The 23,525-nt window shown below is 40.3% G+C and overlaps 1 protein-coding gene across 1 annotated transcript; it reads left to right on the forward strand.

The window, feature by feature from the left end:
• The first annotated feature begins 2,160 nt into the window (after nucleotides 1-2,160).
• On the forward strand, nucleotides 2,161-20,848 carry FBXL3 (F-box and leucine rich repeat protein 3). Its single transcript, XM_079779193.1, has 5 exons — nucleotides 2,161-2,816; nucleotides 7,334-7,682; nucleotides 8,092-8,214; nucleotides 12,094-12,265; nucleotides 18,005-20,848. The coding sequence occupies exons 2-5, from the start codon at nucleotides 7,335-7,337 to the stop codon at nucleotides 18,646-18,648; spliced, it is 1,287 nt and encodes a 428-aa protein (XP_079635319.1). The 5' UTR covers nucleotides 2,161-2,816; nucleotide 7,334; the 3' UTR covers nucleotides 18,649-20,848.
• The last annotated feature ends 2,677 nt before the right edge of the window (nucleotides 20,849-23,525 follow it).

The following is a 23,525-nucleotide window of genomic DNA, read 5'->3' on the forward strand; positions in this document are numbered from 1 at the left end:
TATGCAAATTGACCATCACTCCAACACACAATATGACTGCCCCCATGTGGTCAAAGATCCTGCCCCCATGTGAACACAAGATGGCCAGCAGGAGAGGGCAGTTGAGAGGGACCAGGCCGGCAGAGGAGGGAAGTTGGGGGTGACCGGGCATGCAGGGAAGTGCAGGTGGGGGGGGGGGGGACCCAAGCCTGCAATGGAGAGCAGTTGGGGGGGACCAGGCCTGCAGGGGAGGGCAGTTAGGGGTGACCAGGCCAGCAGGGGACGGCAGTTAGGGGTGACCAGGCCTGCAGGGGACGGCAGTTAGGGGTGACCAGGCCTGCAGGGGACGGCAGTTAGGGGCAAACAGGCTGGCAGGGGAGCAGTTAGGCATCAATCAGGCTGGCAAGGGAGTGGTTAGGGGGTGATCAGGCTGGCAGGCAGAAACGGTTAGGGGCAATCAGGAAGGCAGGCAGGCGAGCATTTGGGAGCCAGCAGTCCTGGATTGTAAGAGGGATGTCCACTGGGATCGGGCCTAAACGGGCAGTAGGACATCCCTCGAGGGGTCCCAGGTTGGAGAGGGTGCAGGCTGGGCTGAGGGACATCCCCACCACCCCCAAGCACGAATTTCATGCACTGGGCCTCTAGTCTATATAAATAAAAGCCCAGCAACTGAATGGCGGATTGACCAGAATGACCACCAGGAGCTGCCCCCTGGTGGTCAGTGCACTCCCTCAGTGGGAGTGCCGCTCTGCTGACCAGAATGAGCACCACTCAGAGGGCAGGTCCACAGCTGCTAGGCTGACGGGATGAGTGGCGCTCCCAAAGCAGGCCACGCCCCCCACCAGTGCATGAATTCATGCACCGGGCCTCTAGTTCATAAATAGGAGGAAGCATTTGATAGGTGTGCCAAAATCCTTGTCTTCTTTAAGGAAAGAATCGCTTATAATGAGCAATTAAAAAGGGACTATACTTGGAGTTGAAAGTTTTAATGTGGCATAATATATAGGGTGTCTCCAAAAAATGTATACACACACACTTTGAATAGTTATAAAGGCAGTGTTTATTAAAATTCATTTTCAAAATTGAGATATCAGCTATTAAAGTATGTGAATACCTTTTGGAGGGACACCCAGTATACTCCTTATGTTTGCTGATTTGATTTAATGTGTTTTGCTGATCATTTATAATATTAACCTAGCTTTAAATAAATGGGCCTGCATTTGATTTTTTTTCTTCCTCTAATAATTATCATTGCCAGTCTTAAAACTTCCTATTGTCCTTCATCATCCAGTCACTGAGGGACCTAAAAAATGTTGCAAAAACAGGTAGAATCACATTTTTATGTTGCAGAGACTTTGTTCAGTTTCACTTGATGATCAGATAGGTCTCCCCCCGCAAAAAACAACAACACTGGCATTGTCCCACAATGAATCAGAATGTAATTTTACACATGGCTTCCTAACTCAGTTTTTCTGGGGAAGTGGAAGAGTGGAGGGCCCCCTGGGCATCACTGCCTTGTAGTATCTTACACATGGTTCAAATGATTGAGAAGACATCTTTAGATGGAAAATACTCTATTTTTGAGGGAGGCAGGAAGGATGGTGCATGATTCAAGTTATGATTTTGCACCTAAGGACATTGTAACTTTTTTCAGAAATCCCCGTACCCCAGAATCCAAACAGTTAAAACAAGTAAGTAGCAGTTACAAAGATGCCTGGATTTACAAAAACAAACAAACAAACAAAAAAACCTTCGGCAGAGGTTTTTCTTTTAAATAACCATCTACTCCTTTACCCTTTCCTTATTGGGTTGCACCAAGCTATTTACAAAGTTCAGGAGTCTATCCACCTTATAAAGTAGCGGCGGTTTTTTAAAAGTAGTAACTCATTTTTAGAAAATACAAACATTTTAAATCTAAAGTTCATCTGTAATCCCTGCGTTACCACTGTCACCTGCTGGTATATATTTCCTTGCTGTTTTTAAAAACACCTTCTGTACACAGACAGGTACGCGTACTTTCAGAGCCTGTATTACCGCCGGGTTCCGTGGCGCAGGCGTGGCCGCCCGAGGCCCCGCCCCCCGCGCGCAGGCGTGGCCGCCCGAGGCCCCGCCCCCCGTGCAGGCGTGGACGCCCGAGGCCCCGCCCCGCGCGGAGGCGTGGCCCCCGTGCCAGCTGTCCGCGCCTCAGTTTATCCCGGGCCGGAACCGGCAGCTGGGTTCCCGCGGGCTCCAGACACTCCCTCCTTCCTTCCTTCTGCCCCGCTCCCTAAACTTTCCCGTTTCCACCGCAGATTTTCTCTTAGGCTCCAGCCCTCTCACTAGGGATTCAAATCGAAAAAAATCCCTAAAGCTGGAGGAGGACGGCACCGCCTCACCCTACGGAACCAGGAGGCGGAAGGCGCCGGCCGCACGGGCGGCGCGAGGGAGCGGCCCACTCCCGCCCTCGCGCGGGGACGCGCCGGGGAAAGCGCGCGCCCGCGAGCCCGGCGCCATTTTGGAAACGGTGTCTGGGCCGCGGCGCGGGACGTTCGCAGCGGCCGTAGCTCGCAGAGGGGCGTCTCTCAGAGCGACGAGGGCTCCCGGGAGGAGGGCGCGGACGGCGCGGGACTGAGGCGGAAAGCTCCTCGCTGGGCAGCCGGAGCCGCAGAGGTGGAGCCGCACTGGCGCCCGTCGCGGGACCAGCGCCTCGGATGCGGGCGGAGCGCGGGGGGCCGCGTCGGCGGGAGCCGGAAGCGCGGGGCCAGGGTGGTCGCACGTGAAAGCCGCGGACCCAGCCGCCGCCGCCGTCCCCGGAGCCCGGGGTGGTGCGAGGAGGGGGAAGCCGCCCGCGACAGCAGGTAACGGCGAGAGCAGAGCCGCAGCCCGCGGCCATCGCGGGGCCGGGCGCTCTGCCGACTGGGTGGGCGGCTCGGCGGGCGGGCGGCGCGGAGGTGGGGGGTCCTGGGCGCGCGCGAGCCGCCCCTCGGAGCGCCGGGCGGGGCTGGGGGCGCGGCCGGCGCCCGGACCTTGGAGCCTGCTTGGGGGCGGTTCCCCGCTTGCCGGCTTCAAAACAGTCAACCGGGCGTGGTGCGCGTGCGGGGCAGCGAGCCGCCTCCCGCGCCGTCGCCGGCGTTCTTCCTGGCCCGGGTGGGTGCGGGCACCGTGCCGCTCGCGCTCCGCCAGGCGCTTCCCGGTGCGGGCTTTGCCCGCGCTGGTAGCGTGAGAAATGGGGGCTTTAAGATGTCAGAACACACAGTGCCGGGCAGGGCGCCTGAGGAATGTCCGGAAAGGCCGGTCGGTGGAGGGGAGCGGGGCGGGGCCGCGGAGCCAAGGGGGAAACTTGGACAACTTGCCCCGGGCCGCTTCCCTGCTCGTGGCCGCGGATTGGGATGGGAAGCGGCCTGTTAAATGGTTGGCCTGCGTCTCCGAGCGAAGAGCTGAGATTACTGTTATTTTATAGCTGGTGATACCCAGTCGAATGGCCCCGATCTTTAAATTAGTCTCATTTATTTATTTATACCATCCCTGAAATAGCTGTAAAATTCCCATCGCTCCCAGTTATCTGCAAATGACCACGAGGCAGAATTTCATCACTACGCTTTCCCCACCGTCTGGTTCTGCGAGTTAGTCTCCTTCCACGAGTTTATGCTTGTATTCCAGCCAGAGAGTGCATATTAACTTTAATGTTAGTCAAACGAGAACGTAAATGGAAAGCAAATGTGATGCCAGAACAAGCTGTTTAGAGCTCAGCACAAATGGGCTTTTAAGATGAATTTCCACCAGCGCCGGGTACCGAAAGTGCCTAGTGCAGTGCGGGGCGCAGAGTGTGTGGAAATGGTAGTTCTGCAACTCCCCGTACTGCTCAGCTCGTCTGCAGTCTTTCCGCACTAGTTTGCTTTTGGGCCCTTGGTAGGAATATCAGTCCCCCCACCAAATGGCTCTGGTGGCCTAAGTTGCATTATTTGGGGCCAGAAAAAGTTATTTTGAAATTGAACTCCCAGAGCCCTGAAGAGACTTGGTTTTGGTGCTCTACAAAGTCTCTTTGACATTTATTGTCCAACTTCCTCTCTGCTCTTCTCTTTATTTATTTTTAAAATATATTTTTATTGATTTCAGAGAGAAAGGGAGAGGGAGAGAGAGGGAGAGAGAAACATCAGTGATGAGAAATAATCATTGATCGGCTGCCTCCTGCACGTCCCTTCTGTGGATCTAGCCTGTAACCCAGGCATGTGCCCTTGACCAGAATGGAACCCAGGACCCTTCAGTTCACAGGCCAACACTCTATCCACTGAGCCAAACCAGCTAGGACTGCCCTTCTCTTTAGATAAATATATGAGGTGTTTAACTTTGACTAAAAGTAGGAAATAGTTCATTGATGTAAATTCTTTGCAGACTGATGGGTGTTTTGAATTAACTTTTTAAAATACATAGATAAATATTTTTATTGATTTCAGAGAGAGGAAGGGAGAGGGAGAGAAACATCAATGATGAGAGAGCATCATTGATGAGCTGCCTCCTGCACACTCCCCACTGGGGATCCAGCCCACAACCCGGGGATGGAACCCTGACATCCTGCTTCATGGGTTGACATGCAACCACTGAGCCACACTGACTGGGTTGAATTAACTTTTGATATAGCAGAGCTTCCTATATAAGTAGATTTAATAAAATGCTTTTGAAAGCAATATACATTTTTGCATTGATAAATGAAATCATCTTGGAAAAAATTGATACTTAAAAATTTTATTAGGTGCCCACTGTGTTCTGTTATTTTCATGCATAAATGAGGACGATGCAGAGACCATTTTTATTGGCATTTGGCCTTAGAGTTTTTTCCGTTGCTAAATGTGCTGTAATTCTGACATATTACAGTCATTATATATGATAAATTATAGATTTTGTTTGGTTAGTTATAAACTAGTAAATGCTTAAAATATGCTTTGGTGGTCATTTAGTCTTAATATCTACATGAAGAGATACTATTCCTTAGTGTTGCATACTTGTTTTTAATATGTCAACTTTTCTCCCCTCAACTTGGAAAGGTATTGAAATATACTTTATTTAAAACAATTGTAATAGACAAAAGAAAGTATCTATTGTTAGGATCAGCAAAGTATTAACAAAGATATTTGCTTGGATAAGACTGTCATTTTATTTTTGTTTGTATGTCCATATACTCTAAGATGAATCATTTCATTTTTAAGTTGAATAGTTCTGGTTTTAGAAGACTTTTCTTCAGAAATAGGCGATCAGCATTCTATGATAGGGAGTAGAAATTATAAAGATGGCTTCATTCTTTTTTGAATCTCTGTATCTCAAAATTCTGAAGAATTTTAAGATAGCCAGAAGAGAAATTACAAGCCCTGGGTAGCAAACTCTTCGTTCTTTGACCCAAATTTTATATGCTAAAATTAAAGTAAGCCTTCAGGATAAGTTAAAGCAGAAAAATGGGTCATAATGACAGTGTTATTTCAACCTCTAGTAAGTCATCATTACTGGGAGAGATTTTTTTATATTAAAGGTTACATTGTATTTTATACTATCTTTTCTCTAAACACATTTTAAAATATGCATTCATAGATACACACATAAGTTTTAGTCTTCCATACAACTACCCTCTTTTTTTTTTAATGTTTTTATTGATTGCAGAGAGGAAGGGAGAGGAGAAAGAGATAGAAACATCAATGAGAGAGAATCATTGATAGGCTGCCTCCTGCAAGCCCCCTGCTGGGGATCAAGCCCGTAACCCAGGCATGTGCGCTTGACCAGAATCGAACCGGGGACCTTGCAGTCTGCAGGCCAGTGCTCTATCCACTGAGCAAACCAGCCAGGGCACAACTACCCTCTTACCATCACCTCTGTCATTCTGTTTTTTCCCTTCCCCTCCCTTTGCTCAAAAGGATGTACATCATTCGCTTAACTCACATAGCTGGAAATAGGAGCAATGAGGAAAAAGCAGTTTATTGCACATGTACCAAGACCTCCTGGGCTGATTTTAATGCCATAAAGACCAGGGGGTCTCTGTCATTCCCTTTTCCTGCAATCCCCAGTCCTTTTTCACAAATGTTGCTAGCTATTGGATAGAGAGAAAATCTGGAACATAATTGGTTAAGATTCATGTATTTGCACATCCTTCGTCCCACGCAGGAATCGGAAATTCTTACATGCTAGTGTGCCAAGAAGAGAGTTGGAGCCGGCCATTCTTTTAAAAAACAATGACTCCAAATCCAGACCATTATCATTCCAGAACTGCTGTCTAAAGACAAAAGAAAAGTATTGCAGGCTCTGAAGTAAATAGGACCCATTTAGTTTAGAGCCTGCAATACTTTTCAAAAACAACAAAAAGCCAAATCGAAACAAGATCTTTTATCCAATTATAGTATTTATTGAAATTAAAATAAATGTGTATAATATAGAGAAGCATATTGGCAAAAAAAAAACACAAAACAAAAATGTTCGCCTGTAATTCCACCACTATTAAATCCCAATATAATACAATATTCTATTAATATAATTAATATAATCCACTAACTATTATAGTTAGTTAATACATTAATGTAGTGAACCTACTTCCAGTGTGTGTTTCTCATAGATATATGTGTATTCTTGCACTCTCATGCACACACTTGGTTTTAAAACAAACATAGGGTAATTTTTTTAATTTTACTGTGTCATGTACTTGGATGTCTTTAATACAGGACTGCTTTGCTGTAACTGAGTTTAACAGTCATCTGTCTTCTTTCAAAAGCCCTAGTACTTTTTAATTCCTCACAAGAACCCTATGTGTTATCTTCATTTTACAAACTGAAGCACAGGGAGGAGGTTAAGTAACTTGGTTAGGCCACATAACCAGTGCGACAGGATTCAAACCCAGGGAGCTTAATTCCAGAGCCACACTAGTAAAGTGTCATTGCAGGTTCTCTTTTAGTTAGTTGACTAGAACGTTTTTTAAGAATTGGTTTTAGAGGGAAAAGGAGTGAGAGTAATTGATCCGTTTCCTCCCGTGTATACCCAGACACGGAATTGAACCTTCCACCTTTCAGTGTACAGGACGACACTCCAACCATCAGAGCCACATCAGCGAGGGCAGTTGACTGTATCTTTTAAAACATAAATTCTTGGTTTTGTTTCAAAATCATGATCAACTTTCCCCTCTAAATAGTACACTATAAATACAAATGTTTAAGCACCTGTATAAAAGTTGTAAGATGATAATTGGTCTCCACTTGTGTTTTCATTATATTTTGTTTTGATATTCTCTTGGAATTACTGGCCTAGTTCTTTCTGCACACATCTCAGTGACAGAAAAATGAATTTTGAATTTACTTTCTTCAGAAGTTTAAGTATGAAAAAAATTATGCGTTTTTCTGAATAGGATGAAACGAGGAGGAAGCAATAGTGACCATAATTCATCAGAAGAAGATATTGCAGAGAAATCCAAGAAACTGAGGAATACAAATGAGCATTCTCAGACTTGTGATTGGGGTAATCTCCTTCAGGACATTGTTCTCCAAGTATTTAAGTATTTGCCTCTCCTTGATCGGGCTCATGCTTCACAAGTTTGCCGCAACTGGAACCAGGTATTTCACATGCCTGACTTATGGAGATGTTTTGAATTTGAACTGCATCAGCCAGCTACATCTTATTTGAAAGCTACACATCCAGAGCTGATCAAACAGATCATTAAAAGACATTCAAACCATCTGCAATATGTCAGCTTCAAGGTAATACTTTAAATCCTTCTTTTAAAAAAATAAAGCATATTAGTGACCTTTGTATCCTAAATCAATACATCTTCTCATGTCTTTGAAATATTGCTTTTTAGGGAAACTGCTTAAAGATTTAGGATTATCACGTTCCTTAAAAATTATAACAAATAATTATACTTGAGCTTAATTACTCCATTTTATTATAATTATTAATAATTTCTTAAAAGAGCAAAAGCATCCACTAAATAAGCATAAATCATTTACCAAAGCTGTCAAACACATTAAATTATTGCAAACAATTTGAGGGAAAAGAAATGTACAATAACATTTTTTTAAATGTGGAGATTATGACTGACTTGTAAAGTTAATAACTGCACAGAATAATGTAAATATACCAATGGGTAAATGGTGTTTTCTTTCTAAGGTGGACAGCAGCAAAGAATCAGCTGAAGCAGCTTGTGATATATTATCACAACTTGTGAACTGCTCTTTAAAAACACTTGGACTTATTTCAACTGCTCGGCCAAGTTTTATGGATTTACCAAAGGTATCTTGCTGGTTTTGTTTTATTAGCTGTTACTGAGAAATCATTGAAACCCTATCCATTTCTTATTCTGACATTGGGAATGTAAGAAGTAGTAGTATAATAGAAAATCAGTTACTATTTAGAATGTTAATAGGATTTTTTTAAAAACTTTTTCTTTTTTTATGAGTAAGGTTGAATGAAGTTGCAGAGGTTTCTATAGAAAGTTTTAAAAGAGACAAAGTAAAACTGAGAAACAAGAATCCTATATAATAAAGAGGTAATATGCAAATTGGCCCTTACTCCATCACGCTGTCACAAGATGGCTGCACCCACAGCGGAGGCGGGGTTCCTGTAACGAGCGATTAGCAGGGACCTGAGGCTGCATGGCGCTGGGCCAGGGGACCTGAGGCCGCACCCCCGGCCCAGCAGGGTTTGACGGGGGACCTCAGGCCACGCCCACCACCCCAGCACCGGGCCAGGGTACCTGAGGGTGCTACTGGGGACCTGAGGCTGCGCCCCCCACTCGGTGAGGCTTGACAGGAGTGAGACCGGCCAGGTCTGGATCTCGCTCAGTGAGGGTGAGGCTGGCCGGGTCTGGGTCTCGTGTGATTTCAAGGTGCACACGGGTGGGCAGGGACTTGACTCTGGGTCCCGCGGCGTGCCCCAGACTCTTGACAGGATGAAGATTTTCATATACATTTTACTAATTTTCTTTCATCTCTGACACTTCTATTATAGAGAAAGGGCAAATAGCAATATTAAAATGTTTCCTCTAGTTAATTCCCTTTTAATATGCACGAAATTTGTGCACCAGGCCACTAGTATTAGAAAAAGAGACATAGATGTGCCTTTTTGGACTTTCAGGGCAGATTGATGAAATTAAAAATCAAAGAAAAGTAGACAGTGTTGGTATTGAAAGCAGGTTTAGCTTGCTTATAAAATCATCTGGTAAGTGCATGAAGATTTATTCTTAAGCAGAGTTAGTATCAGAACAGCTTGGATTAATTTACAGATTTTATTTAAAGAAAAATTTTTGGTGAAGAGTTAAGTTGATATATATTCATATTTATGTTTTAAGATGATCCTACATGTAATTGGAAGTAGTCTCTAATAATTATTCTGTTAAAATAGAAAAATAAGAAGTGTGCATTTTTAGAAAGACAACTAATAAAGGCCCTCGAATATGTTAGCTAATATTTAGTAGGTTATCCAACAGTAATTTGAAAAGTGGATATTTTGGAGTACATCACAAACTAAAATGTAGATATCCTTTTAAAACACCTAACAGTTTAATTTACTAGTATGATTCAGAGAGAGATTTTACTACCTTGAGTGTATATTATAACCCAGGTGGTTCAATGGAGTATCAGTAACAAATATATCACTAGTTAATTTCAAAGTCTTAATTGATTTTAAAAAGGTTCACTACATATCTACATTTGAGATAAAATGTTTTCTCATCATATGTAAAATAAGGGAAATGGGCAAGAGCATCTGTTCATTTCAGCATTTTAAGATTCTAAGTACATAAGTTCACTATTGTTCTCAAACTTAATGTTTGACTTTTGGATTACTACTCCTATTTCAAATTTTCCTAAGAGCAATCAATCCTAAAATGGTTCAAGGACCTCAGTCTAAGAAGCACTTAGTTACATGCTACAGCACGTACCTTGTTCAAGCATCATGTGGGAAATGTTCTGAATTGATTTTTTTATGTACATACCATAGTTAAAAAATAAATATACATATGGTATATGTATAAAATAAAACATATTAAAAGTATGTTGAACATCTTTTTTTTTCATTACTCAGGGTTATCATTATGCATAATTAGTACTGATGCTCTACTTATGTGTAGTAGTTTTGTCTTTGGGAATTATTGATGAACTAGAGGCCCGGTGCATGAAATTTGTGCATGGGGGGGGCCCTCAGTCCGGCCTGCACCCTCTTCAATCTGGCCTGCACGCACTGCCCACTGGCCTGGAGCAGGGCACCTGGCTTGGTTGCCTTGGGCAGCACGCTCCCAGCAGGTGGGCAGGCGTCCCACCCCACCCACCAGCCCGGAGCAGCTGGGGCGGGGCGGGACGCCTGCGTTCATCACCGTGACAATGACGCAAGCGTCCCGGCCCGGCTGCCGCCATCTTTGTCCCAGAGTGACCCTCAATTTGCATATTCCCTCCTCATTGGCTATGGGTGCCATCATCTTTGTCATGGAGTTATGGTCAATTTGCATATTCTCTCTTTATTAGGATGGGCCTCAGGTGCTTGTACTGTTTTTATTTTTTCTTTTCCTATTAGGGCTTCTGTAGAGATTGAAATAGTTTGGAAATACTGTGAGAACCAAAAAGAACATGAAAGAAATATATTTGACCAAAGCTAAATCTGAGGGAAATGGGAAAATGAAGGCAGTGATGCAGTTATGAGTATACTAATGAAGAAATGTGATTGTATGAGATAAATAATTGAGTTTGATATGAAAATATTAGGAGGAAATATTAGCATTTCCATAGTAAAACAGTTAATTACAGTACAAAAAAAGGAATGTGACTAAGAAGATAGTGTTTCATTGTCCAGTTGACCCTTGAACAACATGGGGTTGGGAGGACCCACTCCTGAGCATTAAAAGATCTGGCCCTCGGCATGTGGGGATTTCCAGCTGTGGATCAAATGTAATTGATCCATGAACAACACCAGTTTAACGGCTGCGCAGATCCACTTACACAAAATTTGATATTTTTCAATTAAAAAAAAAATCCACATATAAGTGGCCCTGCACAGTTCAAACCCATCTTGTTCAAGGGTCAGCTGTACTTTCTGGCTATTAGCCTGCCCTCTTCCCAGTTTACTACCGAAGTAAATTTATGAAGTTAAATGGAAGGTCAGATTGGCTCTGTGGAGAAATGTTTGACCAAGTAATGGCCTCTCTTTCCTCTCCTGGATTATTTGTCCACTGTTTATGACTTCTTAGTTTTTATTCAAAGTCATATACTTTGACCATGCTTTTATTTCAAACCTTTTTTTAAAATCCTCATCCAAGGCTATGTTTTTGTTGATTTTGAGAGGGTGGGGGAAAGGAGAGAGAAACATTGATTAGTTGCCTCCTGTCCTCACCCCGACTGGGGATTGAACCTGCAACGTAGGTATGTGCCCTGACTGGGAATCTAATCCACAACCTTTTGGTGTACGGAATGATGCTCCAATCAACTGAGCCACCCGGCCAGGCCTTGACCATGCTTTGATTCCTGTTTCCCTACAGTGGTTCCTTTAGGTCAGATTCTGTGTCCAACTGATAACTTAGGATATGTTTATAATAATTGTTTATAATAACAATATTAATTGTTATATTTGTGGGAAAATATGTTAAAATAGGCTTGAAAATATAGATAATTTAACATATTTAAAGGCATTTTTAAATTTGGAATTTTATTTAGGTATGATTTTTATTTTATAATCAAATTTTATATAAGTTTTCATATTCCAAATAAGTCTTTCATAGGTTGTGAGTTGGTTGCTATTTTAATTTTTAATGATTATGCTAATAGTTATTACTGTTTTAATGGTCATTACTATCAGACAAAAAAATAATGCAATTTAATTGTTATAAAACAGGAGAGTAGGGTTTCAGATAGTGATGTGAAATGTCTAAGAGGTATTATCAACCTGAATTCCAGAATTCCTCTTTTTCCTTACCAATAATTGTTGTGATAGAGACACTCATCCTGAGGCTTGAAGTCTTTTTTTCTCCCAAAGGTAAAAAGGTGCTTCAACAGAGTGAAGGAGATGTTACCCCTAAAATAGTTATGAAATAATATCATTAGGGTTCAAATATGTGTATTATGACAACTCCTTCAATTCTCATTTATAGAATTGAAACAATGTTGTATTTTTTTTGCTTTTCAGTCTCACTTTATCTCTGCACTGACAGTTGTGTTTGTAAACTCCAAATCCTTATCCTCGCTTAAGATAGATGATACCCCAGTAGATGATCCATCCCTCAAAGTACTGGTGGCCAACAACAGTGATTCGCTCAAGCTGCTAAAAATGAACAGCTGTCCTCACGTGTCCCCAGAAGGTATATTTTGTTTTTGCCAGATAACATTTTAGTAAATGTATTGATACGTTTATCAAATTAAGAAAAACTATGATCACTAATCTTGAAGGTGAATTAATATGATTCTCTTTTACATAAGTGGTTTTTTAAAAAAATATATGCATATATATTTTTATTGATTTCAGAGAGGAAGGGAGAGGGAGAGATAGAAACATCAAGTGATAAGAGAGAATCATTGATTGGCTGCCTTCTGCACTCCCCTTCGACTGGGGACCGAGCCTGCAACCCAGTCGAAGGGGAGTGCAGAAGGCAGCCGATCAATGATTCGTGCCCTTGACCGGAATTGAACCTGGGACCCTTCAGTCGTAGGCCAATGCTCTGTCCACTGAGCCAAACCAGCTAGAACTACATAAGTGTTCTTAATGTCATAAATCAAATTCTGTAGCATTGACACTTCTGAATTATTTTCTAATCTTATTCGGCAATTTGTGTCCAATCTGTGTTAAAAAAATGAAAGGCCAAGATGAAGTCTGCCTGAGTTGCCCCTTTAGGTAAAATAGAACTTTCTCTTATTGCATTTGAGCTAACAGGATAGGTTTTGAGTCTGTGTAATCTCATAATTGGTTTTCTTCTCACTATGTAGAGGAGAGGAGTTGTGCTGAAGTTGTTGCCTTACATTTTGCAACATAATGCTTTCCCTAGGTCGAAATTTGGAGCCAAAGGCCACTTCAAATGGGGGAATAATCTACACTAATAAAAGAAATATGCAAATTGACCATACCTCCATGATGTCTACCAGCCAATCAGGAGTGTGTATGCAAATTAACCCAACTGAGATAGTGGGTTAATTTGCATATGCAGGCTTGGAGCGAAGACTGAAGGCTCCGGCCCGAGCAAAGACTTATGAAGACTGAAGAGGCTTGGCTTCTCTGCTGCGGTGGAGCCAAGAAGCCAAGCCTCGCTGCAGCCAGAGCAGAGAAGCCTCGAGGCTTGGCTTCTCCGCTGTGGCCAGGGCAAAGGCCTGGGTCCCGGGTGCCAGAGGAAAACTGGTGCCTATTGCACGAATGTTCGTGCAACGGGCCTCTAGTAGCATTATAAAATCTCTTTACGTTTCTCATATAGAATTTAAGTATTGTACCTTAATCAGTTTTATGTCATTTAAATTTCAAATGGCTTGTATTGTAGAGTAAGTATACAATACTTTGTACGACTCTCTGATGCTTCACTCCTGACTCAACCTCCCACTGTTGACTTTCCTCCCAATCCTTTGGCTGTTATTTGGGAAACCTATTTTTAAGGAACAGTCTTAAATTCTTGAACTCTTTACAGAACACTTCCCACTTTCTTGCTATAACTAAAGCCCGGCTTTTCCCCAAGAAAATTAGTCTCTCTTGGATGGAGATATTTGCTCATTCTCCCCTATCTCCCATACAGAGGATCTGGCTAGGTCTCTTGCAATACAGTGGGCCCTCCATATCCATGGATTATGCATGCATGGATTCAACCAATTGTGGATTGAAAATATTCAGGAAAAGTAAAAAGGTTATGTTGTTTCTGATGTGTACTGTGTAGTTTGGCCTATGATGGTTGCAACGTCTGTACTGAACATGTACAGATGCTTTTTGTCATTATTTCCTAAACAATGCAGGATAATAACTATATAGCATTTCGATTGTATTAAGTATTATAAGTAACGTAGAGATGATTTAAAGTATATGGGAGGATGTGTGTAGGTTATAAGCAAATATTATACATTTTATATAAGGGACTAGAGCATCTAGTAGATTTTGGTTTCTGCAGGGGGGAAGGGAGGAATGGTATGGTATTGTGTGATTGTCCTGGAACCAATCACCAAGTGATACCAAGGGATGACTATATTTTCCTAACTTCTGCCACTTCTAGATTATCACAAAATATGATAATCTAAATGAAAAAGAATGGGCTTTGGCAGTTATTTCTTATGTAACCTTGGTCACATTTTACTATCTACTGTATAGATTGCTCGAGAGTAAGGTTCATAATTCAAAGCTTCATCGTGTACAAGGCCCTTTGTATTCTGATCTCCACCTATCTCTTTAATTATGTTAGCTGTTCACTCACATGCAGCTTTTACTTGAGCCCCATGTAAACTACAGTTCTTTATCCTGTGTATCATCAGAACACTGTACCTGTGGACTACCTGTTTTCTCCCACTTCATCTAGATTCTAGATAACTCCAGCTCAGCTTTCAGAATTCAGCTCTGGTGTTTTGGTTTTACTCCTGTTTTCTCCTCCTCTCTGCTTTAGCTACCCTGTCATTTCCAGAGTACTCTGAACATAATTCGTAGCACTGTGTGAGAGCCTTTGGGTCTCTGGTTTCTCTATGAGAGTGAGCTCATTATTCTCTTTATCCCAATACATCCCATGTTTATTTTTATTAAATATACACATCAGTTCTGATAGTATGGTATAAGCTTGCTTAATGTGACCTAATAACTTTTGGACTAGTTGTTCAGGAAGGAGATGGAGCACTTGTAATACTTTTTAAAAATCCTCTCCCAAGGATATGTATGCTTTTATTGATTTTAGAGAGAGGAAGGGAGAGAGAGAGACATCAATGTCAGAAATATCAACCGGTTACCTTCCATACACACTTGGATCAGGGATCAAACCTGCAACCTAGGTATGTGCCCTGACGAGAAATCTAACCTGCAACCTTTTGGTGTACGGGACAACATTTTAACCAACTGAGGCACCTGGCCAGGGCTATAATACTTTTTAATTTAAGATTATAACTATAAAGAACTTTAATTTAAAATTTAACATGTTATATATTATCTATCCATGTTTTGTACATCTGGACAGTTTCTCTAAGTTGAAATTACAGGCTATTTTCTATTTGGCTTTTTTCACTGAACATCTTATTAAACTTTTTCCCCATTTCATATAGTCCTTATAATTGTCTATTACGGGGCCTCTAGGGACCATTTGACACCTGTGTCTTGTCTCTTTCATGCTCCTGATTTTCCTCTTTCCTCTCTGATTGTTTCTACTCTGTTTTCTTTGCTGGGTTTTCTTTTCATTCCTTAAACTTGGATGTTTCACTGACTTCTGTATTGGATCCTTTTTTGTTTTGCTGTGTAAACTCGGCTCTGTTCTCATTACCTATGGCTTCAGTTACATTCTATAAGTTAATATCTCCTACTTTTGGTGTCTCTGAAACTCTAGAGCTGTGTATTGAGCTGTGATGGCCCAGTGCTTCTAGAATGTCTCACAGGTACTTCAGACAAATGAACCTCCTTTTTCCCCCTGTCCAAATTTGCTTTTCCCTTTTTACCATCTCATTGAATGGCATCCGTCTAGTTGTCAGGGACCTGATAGACATCCTTGATTCCTCCTACCTTTACTTTGTACATTTCTTCCACTGAGGTCTGGTATCCCTGAAGTATGCCTTGAATCTCTATGATGCCATAGAATGAATGTTTATCTTGTTCCCTCTCCCTCAACCCCAATTCTTGTATTGAAACCCTAATCCCCAATGTGATGGTATTTGGAGGTGGGTTGGTAGATAATTAGGTCATGAGAGTTGAGACCTCATCAGTAAAACTAGTACCCTTATAAGAGAATCAATCTCTCTTTCCACCATGTGAAAAAACATAGTGAGAAGTGGCCATCTACAAGTGGGGGGTGGGGAGAGAGTTCGGCCCCTCACCCAAACCTGACCATGCTGGCACCATGATCTTGGACTTCTGGACTCAAGAACTGTAAGAAACAGATGTTTATTTTTACTTCTGTTAAGTAGCCCAAACCACGACTCTGTACCTTTCTGTATCTCCACTCTTACTGCTCTAGTCCAGGCCTCACAGTCTTTGGCCTATACCCTCTTAACTGATTTCCTGATTGCAGACTTGCTCTTCTCTAATCTGATTTCCATTCTAAAATATAAATCTGATGGGTTTTTCCCTCCAGTTTCTTTAGAAACTTCTTACTGTGCTTTAGATAAGATCCAAACACCTTACTGAAGCTGGCAAGATCCTATATGATATGGTCCTTGCCTGTCTGTTGGGGTTCAACCTTTAAGATAATCTCTTGCTTGGATAATCTGTGTTGAATTTCTGTCAATTCTTAGAATGCTTGTGTTTTCTTCCATGTTTGGGTGTTCCACAGGAAATACCATTCACTTCCTTTCTTCACTGGGTTTTTAAAGGGGCCATTCCTGGATAATCTTGTTTTAAAGCCAACTATGCTGTATAACATAATCATGGGAGTGGCATCTTAATCACATTCACAGGTTCCAGGGATTAGGGCGTGGAATTTTAGGAACTACTTTGAGAATTAATGTTTGCCATACTGTTTTAGTAATTACTAGTAAATAGTATCTCCCAGTTTCTTTTATTTGCGTCTTAAGTTACCATTTCCCATGTGTGTGTTTTTTTCTTTTTATATCAGGTTTATTAGATTGCAAAGATTGAAATGTGTTCAGGTTACCTTGGGTGGTCAGGGTTTATTTTATAGTATATACACACCTTGTGGAGACAGAAACTTGGCAGTGACTGAACATTAAAGCACAGATGTCTTTTATTCCCTCTTCTGATGATTCTCTTAAACTGGCTATTCCATTTATCTCTTCACTGATTCTGTTGCCTGTATTCTCCTTCTACTCTTATAAAGTTTTTGGCTTATTGGTGGCCTTAGTATTGTCACTCCTTAATCAGTAACTACTGTGTTTGAATTCCAGCTGTGCTCTGAAGTTAGCTGCCTCAACTTCAAAATAGGATATTTACCTTTCTAGACTTTTTTTATTTGTAGGATAACATATCTAGTACCTGACATATCATTGTTGTACAATAGATAGTAGATAATATGATGTGAGTTTTGTTGTTCCTATTCTTGTTTCTGAACACCCAAAGGAAATGGTTTGAATTGCTCACTTATCAACTAGTATACCAGTATATAGGGTGTGTCTTACTAATAAGCCACTTTGGAGATCAGATATTAGCCTTTGGTAAATCATCTGCTGGTAGGGGTTTGGAGCAGTTTTGAAGCATAGTGCCCTCCGAATTGGAACCATTTAAGGAACTGCTTTGTGTATAAGTTAGAGCTTTCAAAGACATAATGTATATTTCCACTAATGTGAGTTGGTAATTACCTTTTGACTCATTTATCTTGGTATTTTTTTCTTAGAAATGTGACATGCTTATTATGTATACTATTTAGCAGTTAAACTCTGCTCATTTGATGAAAATCTCTTTATTTTTAAAATATTTTATTTCAAATGTTTTATTACATAAATCATACTTTATATGGTTTCTACCTTATTTTAATTTTAAGATTTATTAAGGTTTTGAATTTCAAAAAATGCCCTTTGGCTTCTGTTGCAATGATCATATAATTTTTCTTGCCTTACCTATAAGTTTAGTGTTAGTAAACAGTTTCTTAAAAAAATATGGTACTACATTACTGGGATAAACCTTGCTTAGTCATTGTATATTTTTAAATGACATAATTATTTATTAATTTTTCTGAGTTGATAAGTGAGCTTTATTTCTTAGGTGTCATTTAAATTGGTCTCATTTTCTTATGGACAAAATTAGTAATATTTAAATATTGGCAACTTACCTTCTGCTAGTTCAACCATATAACTAAATTATAAATTGTATAGTTTTGTGTAAGGGAAATATGGTAAGATTTTATTGTGGGACATGTACTTGATTACATTTTTGAACAGATGATGACCTTGTGCAGAAATTTGTAAATAATTAGGTCTTTTTTTCTTCCAAGGTATCCTTTGTGTGGCTGATCAATGTCATGGCTTACGTGAACTGGCCCTGAATTACCACTTGTTAAGTGATGAATTGCTGCTGGCTTTATCTTCTGAAAAACACGTTCGATTAGAACATTTGCGCATTGATGTAGTCAGCGAGAATCCTGGACAGACACACTTCCATACTATTCAGAAGAACAGCTGGGATGCTTTCATCAGACATTCACCCAAAGTGAACTTAGTGATGTATTTTTTTTTATATGAAGAGGAATTTGATCCATTCTTTCGGTATGAAATACCTGCCACCCATCTTTATTTTGGGAGATCAGTAAGCAAAGATGTGCTTGGCCGTGTGGGAATGACATGCCCTAGACTAGTTGAACTAGTAGTGTGTGCTAATGGATTACGGCCTCTTGATGAAGAGTTAATTCGAATTGCAGAACGATGCAAAAATTTGTCAGCTATTGGACTAGGGGAATGCGAAGTCTCATGTAGTGCCTTTGTTGAGTTTGTGAAGATGTGTGGCGGTCGCCTGTCTCAATTATCCATTATGGAAGAAGTATTAATTCCTGACCAAACGTATAGCTTGGAGCAGATTCATTGGGAAGTGTCCAAGCACCTTGGTAGGGTGTGGTTTCCAGACATGATGCCCACGTGGTAAAGACTAAGTGATGTAGGGAATGATGAATAGCACCTTAATTTTAAGCATATTGTATTATAACAAAAGTTTATTTCCTGTAGCTCTGACATAATTCTATTTTGTGGAACAGAAATTTAATATCTGTATTGAGTATATAAGGACTGTTTATTGGAAGACCCATGAATCATTTTTGGTTGGAAAACTTTGTTTCTTTAGTCAGATTGCAGATTTTTTTAAATTTGGTTCAAATCTGAAGCCTGTTATAAAGATTGAATATATTACAATCTGAAGGAACAAAACCTATACACTGAGTAGCCAGATTATTATGATCTCTGAACGCATAATAATCTGGCCACTCGGGGGGGGCGGTATACATATATGTATGTGTGTGTGTATACATATATGTATGTGTGCATGTATATACATATATGTATGTATGTATGTGTATATATGTGTATATATGTATATATGAAATTAGAGGCCCAGTGCATGAATTCGTGCATGGGTAGGGTCCGGCCAGCCTGGCCAGGGGGAGGGGACATGGGCGGTTGGCCAGCCTGCCTGCTGGTCGAACTCCTGGTTGAGGGGACAATTTGCATATTAGTCTTTTATTATATAGGATATACACTGAGTGGTCAGATTATTATGTGTTCAGAGATCATAATAATATGGCCATTCAGTGTATATTATAATATCCAAGAAGTGAGTACTAATAGGTTTTAGAAAATGTTGTGTTGTCTATGCATTTTTTTTTTAAATGTAAACTTGACATTTTAGGGTCTTCAGTTATACATATACCTGTTATAAGGTGTTTAATATAGCTCAGGAAAGTAAGCATTTTGTGAGGGAAAAAAATATAGGTTATTTCGTATCTAATGAAAAAGATTGGTTGAATGTTCTCAAATGTTACATTTAATGAGGTATAAATATAATTGTAATTCTTAGACATCCGATATATGTCATGCAGTAGTTATATTAGAAGGATAATAAACAGCCAAGATAAAATTAAAAGAAAATCAACACCAGAAGGGAGGCATTGTCTAGTTTAGTATAAACTTTTAGGTTTGCTTTGTAATCTGCTAAACCATTATAATTCTTTTCTGCAATACATTATTCTATGTGGCACTTGAGGCATTGTATGTAAAGAAAGGAATGTTTTACCAATTCTTCTTGGTTTTGTTTGTTTAAACTAGTTTTGAAGTATTGCACAATAATTGAAAAGTTTATTTATAAGAAGCTAAATTCAAATAAAGGTAGAACTTTAAAATATTTAAAAATTATTTCCATGAAGGAATATATTTTTTAAGTCTCCAGTGAATTTCATTTTTCCATTTTGGAATTATATAGTTATGTAAGAAGGACTTTCAAAAATTATAAAAGAAGCATCAGTGTACAGTTCAGCCTAAACTGTAAATTTAAAAGGATATATTTAAGTTCCTAATCATATTTTTAAGTAAATATTGCTCAGTAGACTGGAAAATGTTAATAGAACAATGTCTATAGTTTTGTGATTGTTAATTTAGTTGAACTTATATATTATTTAAGTTAGAATTTTTAATACTTTTCTTATGAATGAAGGTAATTCACAGATTGTAGAATCTGTAAAAATAGTAAGTTTTGGGCTAAGTTTTTTTAGATATTATATAAACTTTGATTCTGAGCACTAGTGCTAGTAGATATTACCCTCCTAAGGGAAATTAGAAGTGATTTCCTCCCTGTGGAATATATTAATGCTTCAAACTTCTAGAAAGCATTTTGGTAATTATGGAAATTAATAGTCTTACAGATCTAATCTATTTTTAAATCGAATACCTTCCTAAGAATAAAGTAAAAGGTGATATCCTGTGTAATTTTTGTTTTTTAAAAGTAATGGTATTCTGGCCACATATAAATGAGAAGGAAAAAGAAAGGATGATCTAGACTTGGAAATTAAAACTATTTCCCCCTTACTAAATAGTAAAAAGCTTTGTACAGAAATACCTGTGTTAGTGAATGAAGCTTTTTTCCTTGTACAACTTTAAGGATTTGACAGTACATAATCAGTTATACCAAATAACCAAGCTTTATATGGAAATTTACTTTTTGTACAAATGGAATTATATAATGCTTGAAATATTTTAAGTCACTTTATAAGCAAAATGTATTATCACTTAATTTGTTTATACTGTAAACTATGTGTTAAATGCTTTTGTCAATTTAAGAATAAAGATAGTTACTAATGCTGTTGTATTAAAATTTTTAAAAACTACCCTAACATATGTACTTAACTGATTTTAAAACATGTTAAACTAAAACTTAGGTTTTAGTTTCAAATTCATAGTTTATGGATATAATGTTTAACATTAAATAATCTTTATAGTAGAATGGCTTTTTTGTTAGGCAAATGGAATCTATAAGCTCTGATGCCTAAAGTGATGGAAAATTTAAAATTGACCATGAAATGTAAATTTATTCTTCAAATTTTATGAAGAAAGTGGTTAAGTTAAAAATAAAAAATAGGTTTTTCCTACATTTAGAATAAGAATATATACAATAGATTATTTAGAAATAGAATTCTTAGGGTCCTTAAAATCAGCTAGCCTTTTTAGAGAGAAACTAGAGGCCCAGTGCACGAAATTTGTGCAGTGGGGAGGGGGTCCCTCGTGGGGAGGCCCCCTCAGCCCAGCCAGCACCCTTTCTAATCTGGGACCCCTCTCACAATCCAGGACTGCTGGCTCCCAACTGCTTGCCAGCCTGATCACCCCAACTGCTTCTGCTTGCCAGCCTGATCACCCCCTAACCACTCCCCTGCAAACCTGATTGACACCTAATTGCTCCCCGGCCGGCCCAATTGCCCCCAACTGCCTTCCCCTGCAGGCCTGGTAGCCCCTAACTGCCCTCCCCTGCTGGCCTGATTGTCCACAACTACCCTCCCCTGCCGGCCATCTTGTGGTGGCCATCTTTGACCACATGAGGGCAGCCATCTAGTTTGCATATTACTTTATTATATAGGAACTAGAGGCCCGATGCACGAAATTCGTGCAAGAGTAGGCCTTCCTTCCCCCAGCTGCCGGCACCGGCTTCCCTCCAGCACCTGGGACCCAGCCTTCCCTCGCAACCCTGGCTTTGTCTGGAAGGATGTCCGGAAGGTCGTTTGGCTATCTGGTCTAATTAGCATATTACGCTTTTATTATTATAGATGTCTATATAATTCCAATTGGAATGGTTTTTAGACTGTTGAAATTGTTTCATCTCCTGTCTTAACAGCTTCCATTAACTTCAATTTACCTTAATAATCTGGGCTATTTTAACAATATTATCAGAAAAAAAATAGGCATGATTGAAGATTAAATACACTTACTGCATTTGAACAATTTTTTATATTTATAGAAAAGCGAAGGATAGAAGGGAGGGGTTGATGTAAAGAAGGCTCAGGCCTGAACTAAAGTTCTTTAACGAGATAGAAGTAATCTCCCCCATACATAGCTGGGGACAATCTTTTCATGGACTCCAGCCCATTTATCTGTGAGGCTATTTTTTATTGAACTTATTGTCGTTTTTTTAAATAAAATTATGTTTACATTTATTGTAGTAAAATTTATAAAGTTCTTTGCACAATATAGACTTAAAAAACTGCAAAAATTAACATCACTGAAATTATTCAAAACTCTTCATAAATTTTTTTTTAAAAAAAAGACAGCCTGGCCAGCATTGCTCAGTGGTTGAGCATTGACCTGTGAATGAGGCGGTCACAGTTCAATTCCTGGCCAGGCACATGCCTGGGTTACAAGCTCAATCCCCAGTGTGGGGCTTGCAGGAGGCAGCCGATCAATGATTCTCGCCCATCATTGATGTTTCTATCTCTCCCTCTCCCTTCCTCTCTGAAATCAATGAAAACATATTAAAAATAACTAAGACAGAAAAATTGGGGTAGTCCATTTCCTTTTAAGAATTTGAAATATCAGTTGTGAGTCAAGTAAGATGATGAGATAAGGATTGTATAACTGGGGGCCATTTGTTTCTAATTTCTAGCCCTCGACATGGGCTGCATAGACAAGACACAAGGCAGAATAGTGATGCATAAAATACCACCAAAAAGTCCATACGATAGTCCTAAATATACCTATTTGTAGACCAAGCATGTCAAACTCGAGGCCGAGTTTGACATGCTTGTTGTAGACAAAGCTTTAGAAGGTTTCAAAATTTCTTTGATTTAGAAAAATTGGTCATTGTAATTACATAAAAAAGGTCCAGACTCTTTATTATAATAAGAATTTTAAAAATTGAAAATGCATAATGAAAGGCTGAGCAGCAGCTATGCTGCTGTCTTTGAAGATGAAGGAAGGGGCCATGAACCAAGGGAAGGCAGTCTCTAGAATCTGGAAAAGGCAAGAGGATGAATTCTTTCCTAGTGCATCCTAAAGGACTGAAGCCTTCCAGTGAAAGGTCGTTTTTTCTCAATTTCAGTTGACGTTGAATATTATTTTATGTTAGTTTCAGGTGTACAACATAATGGTTAAGACAATTATATCATTGACAAAGTGATCCCTGATAATTCTACTACCCACCAGGCATCATACTTAGTTACTACAATACTAAAGGCCCAGTGCACAAAGTTAGTGCACGGGGGGTGGTGAGAGGGTCCCCTCAGCCCAGCCTGCACCCTCTCCAATTCGGGATCCCTTGGGGGATGTCCAACTGCCAGTTTAGGCCCAATCCCGGGGATCCAGCCTAAACCAGCAGTCGGACATCCCTCTCACAATCCTGGACTACTGGCTACTAATCGCTCACCTGGTTGCCCCCAACTGCCCCCCGCCAGCCTAATTGCCCCCAACTGCCCCCCCCCCCCCCCCCCGCCAGCCTGGTTGCCTCTCACAGCCCTCTCCCCAACCCCGCACCGGCCTGGTCACCCCACGCAG

This window comes from Cnephaeus nilssonii, assembly GCF_951640355.1.
Source record: "Cnephaeus nilssonii genome assembly, chromosome: 8".
NCBI classification, from domain to species: Eukaryota; Metazoa; Chordata; class Mammalia; order Chiroptera; family Vespertilionidae; genus Cnephaeus; species Cnephaeus nilssonii.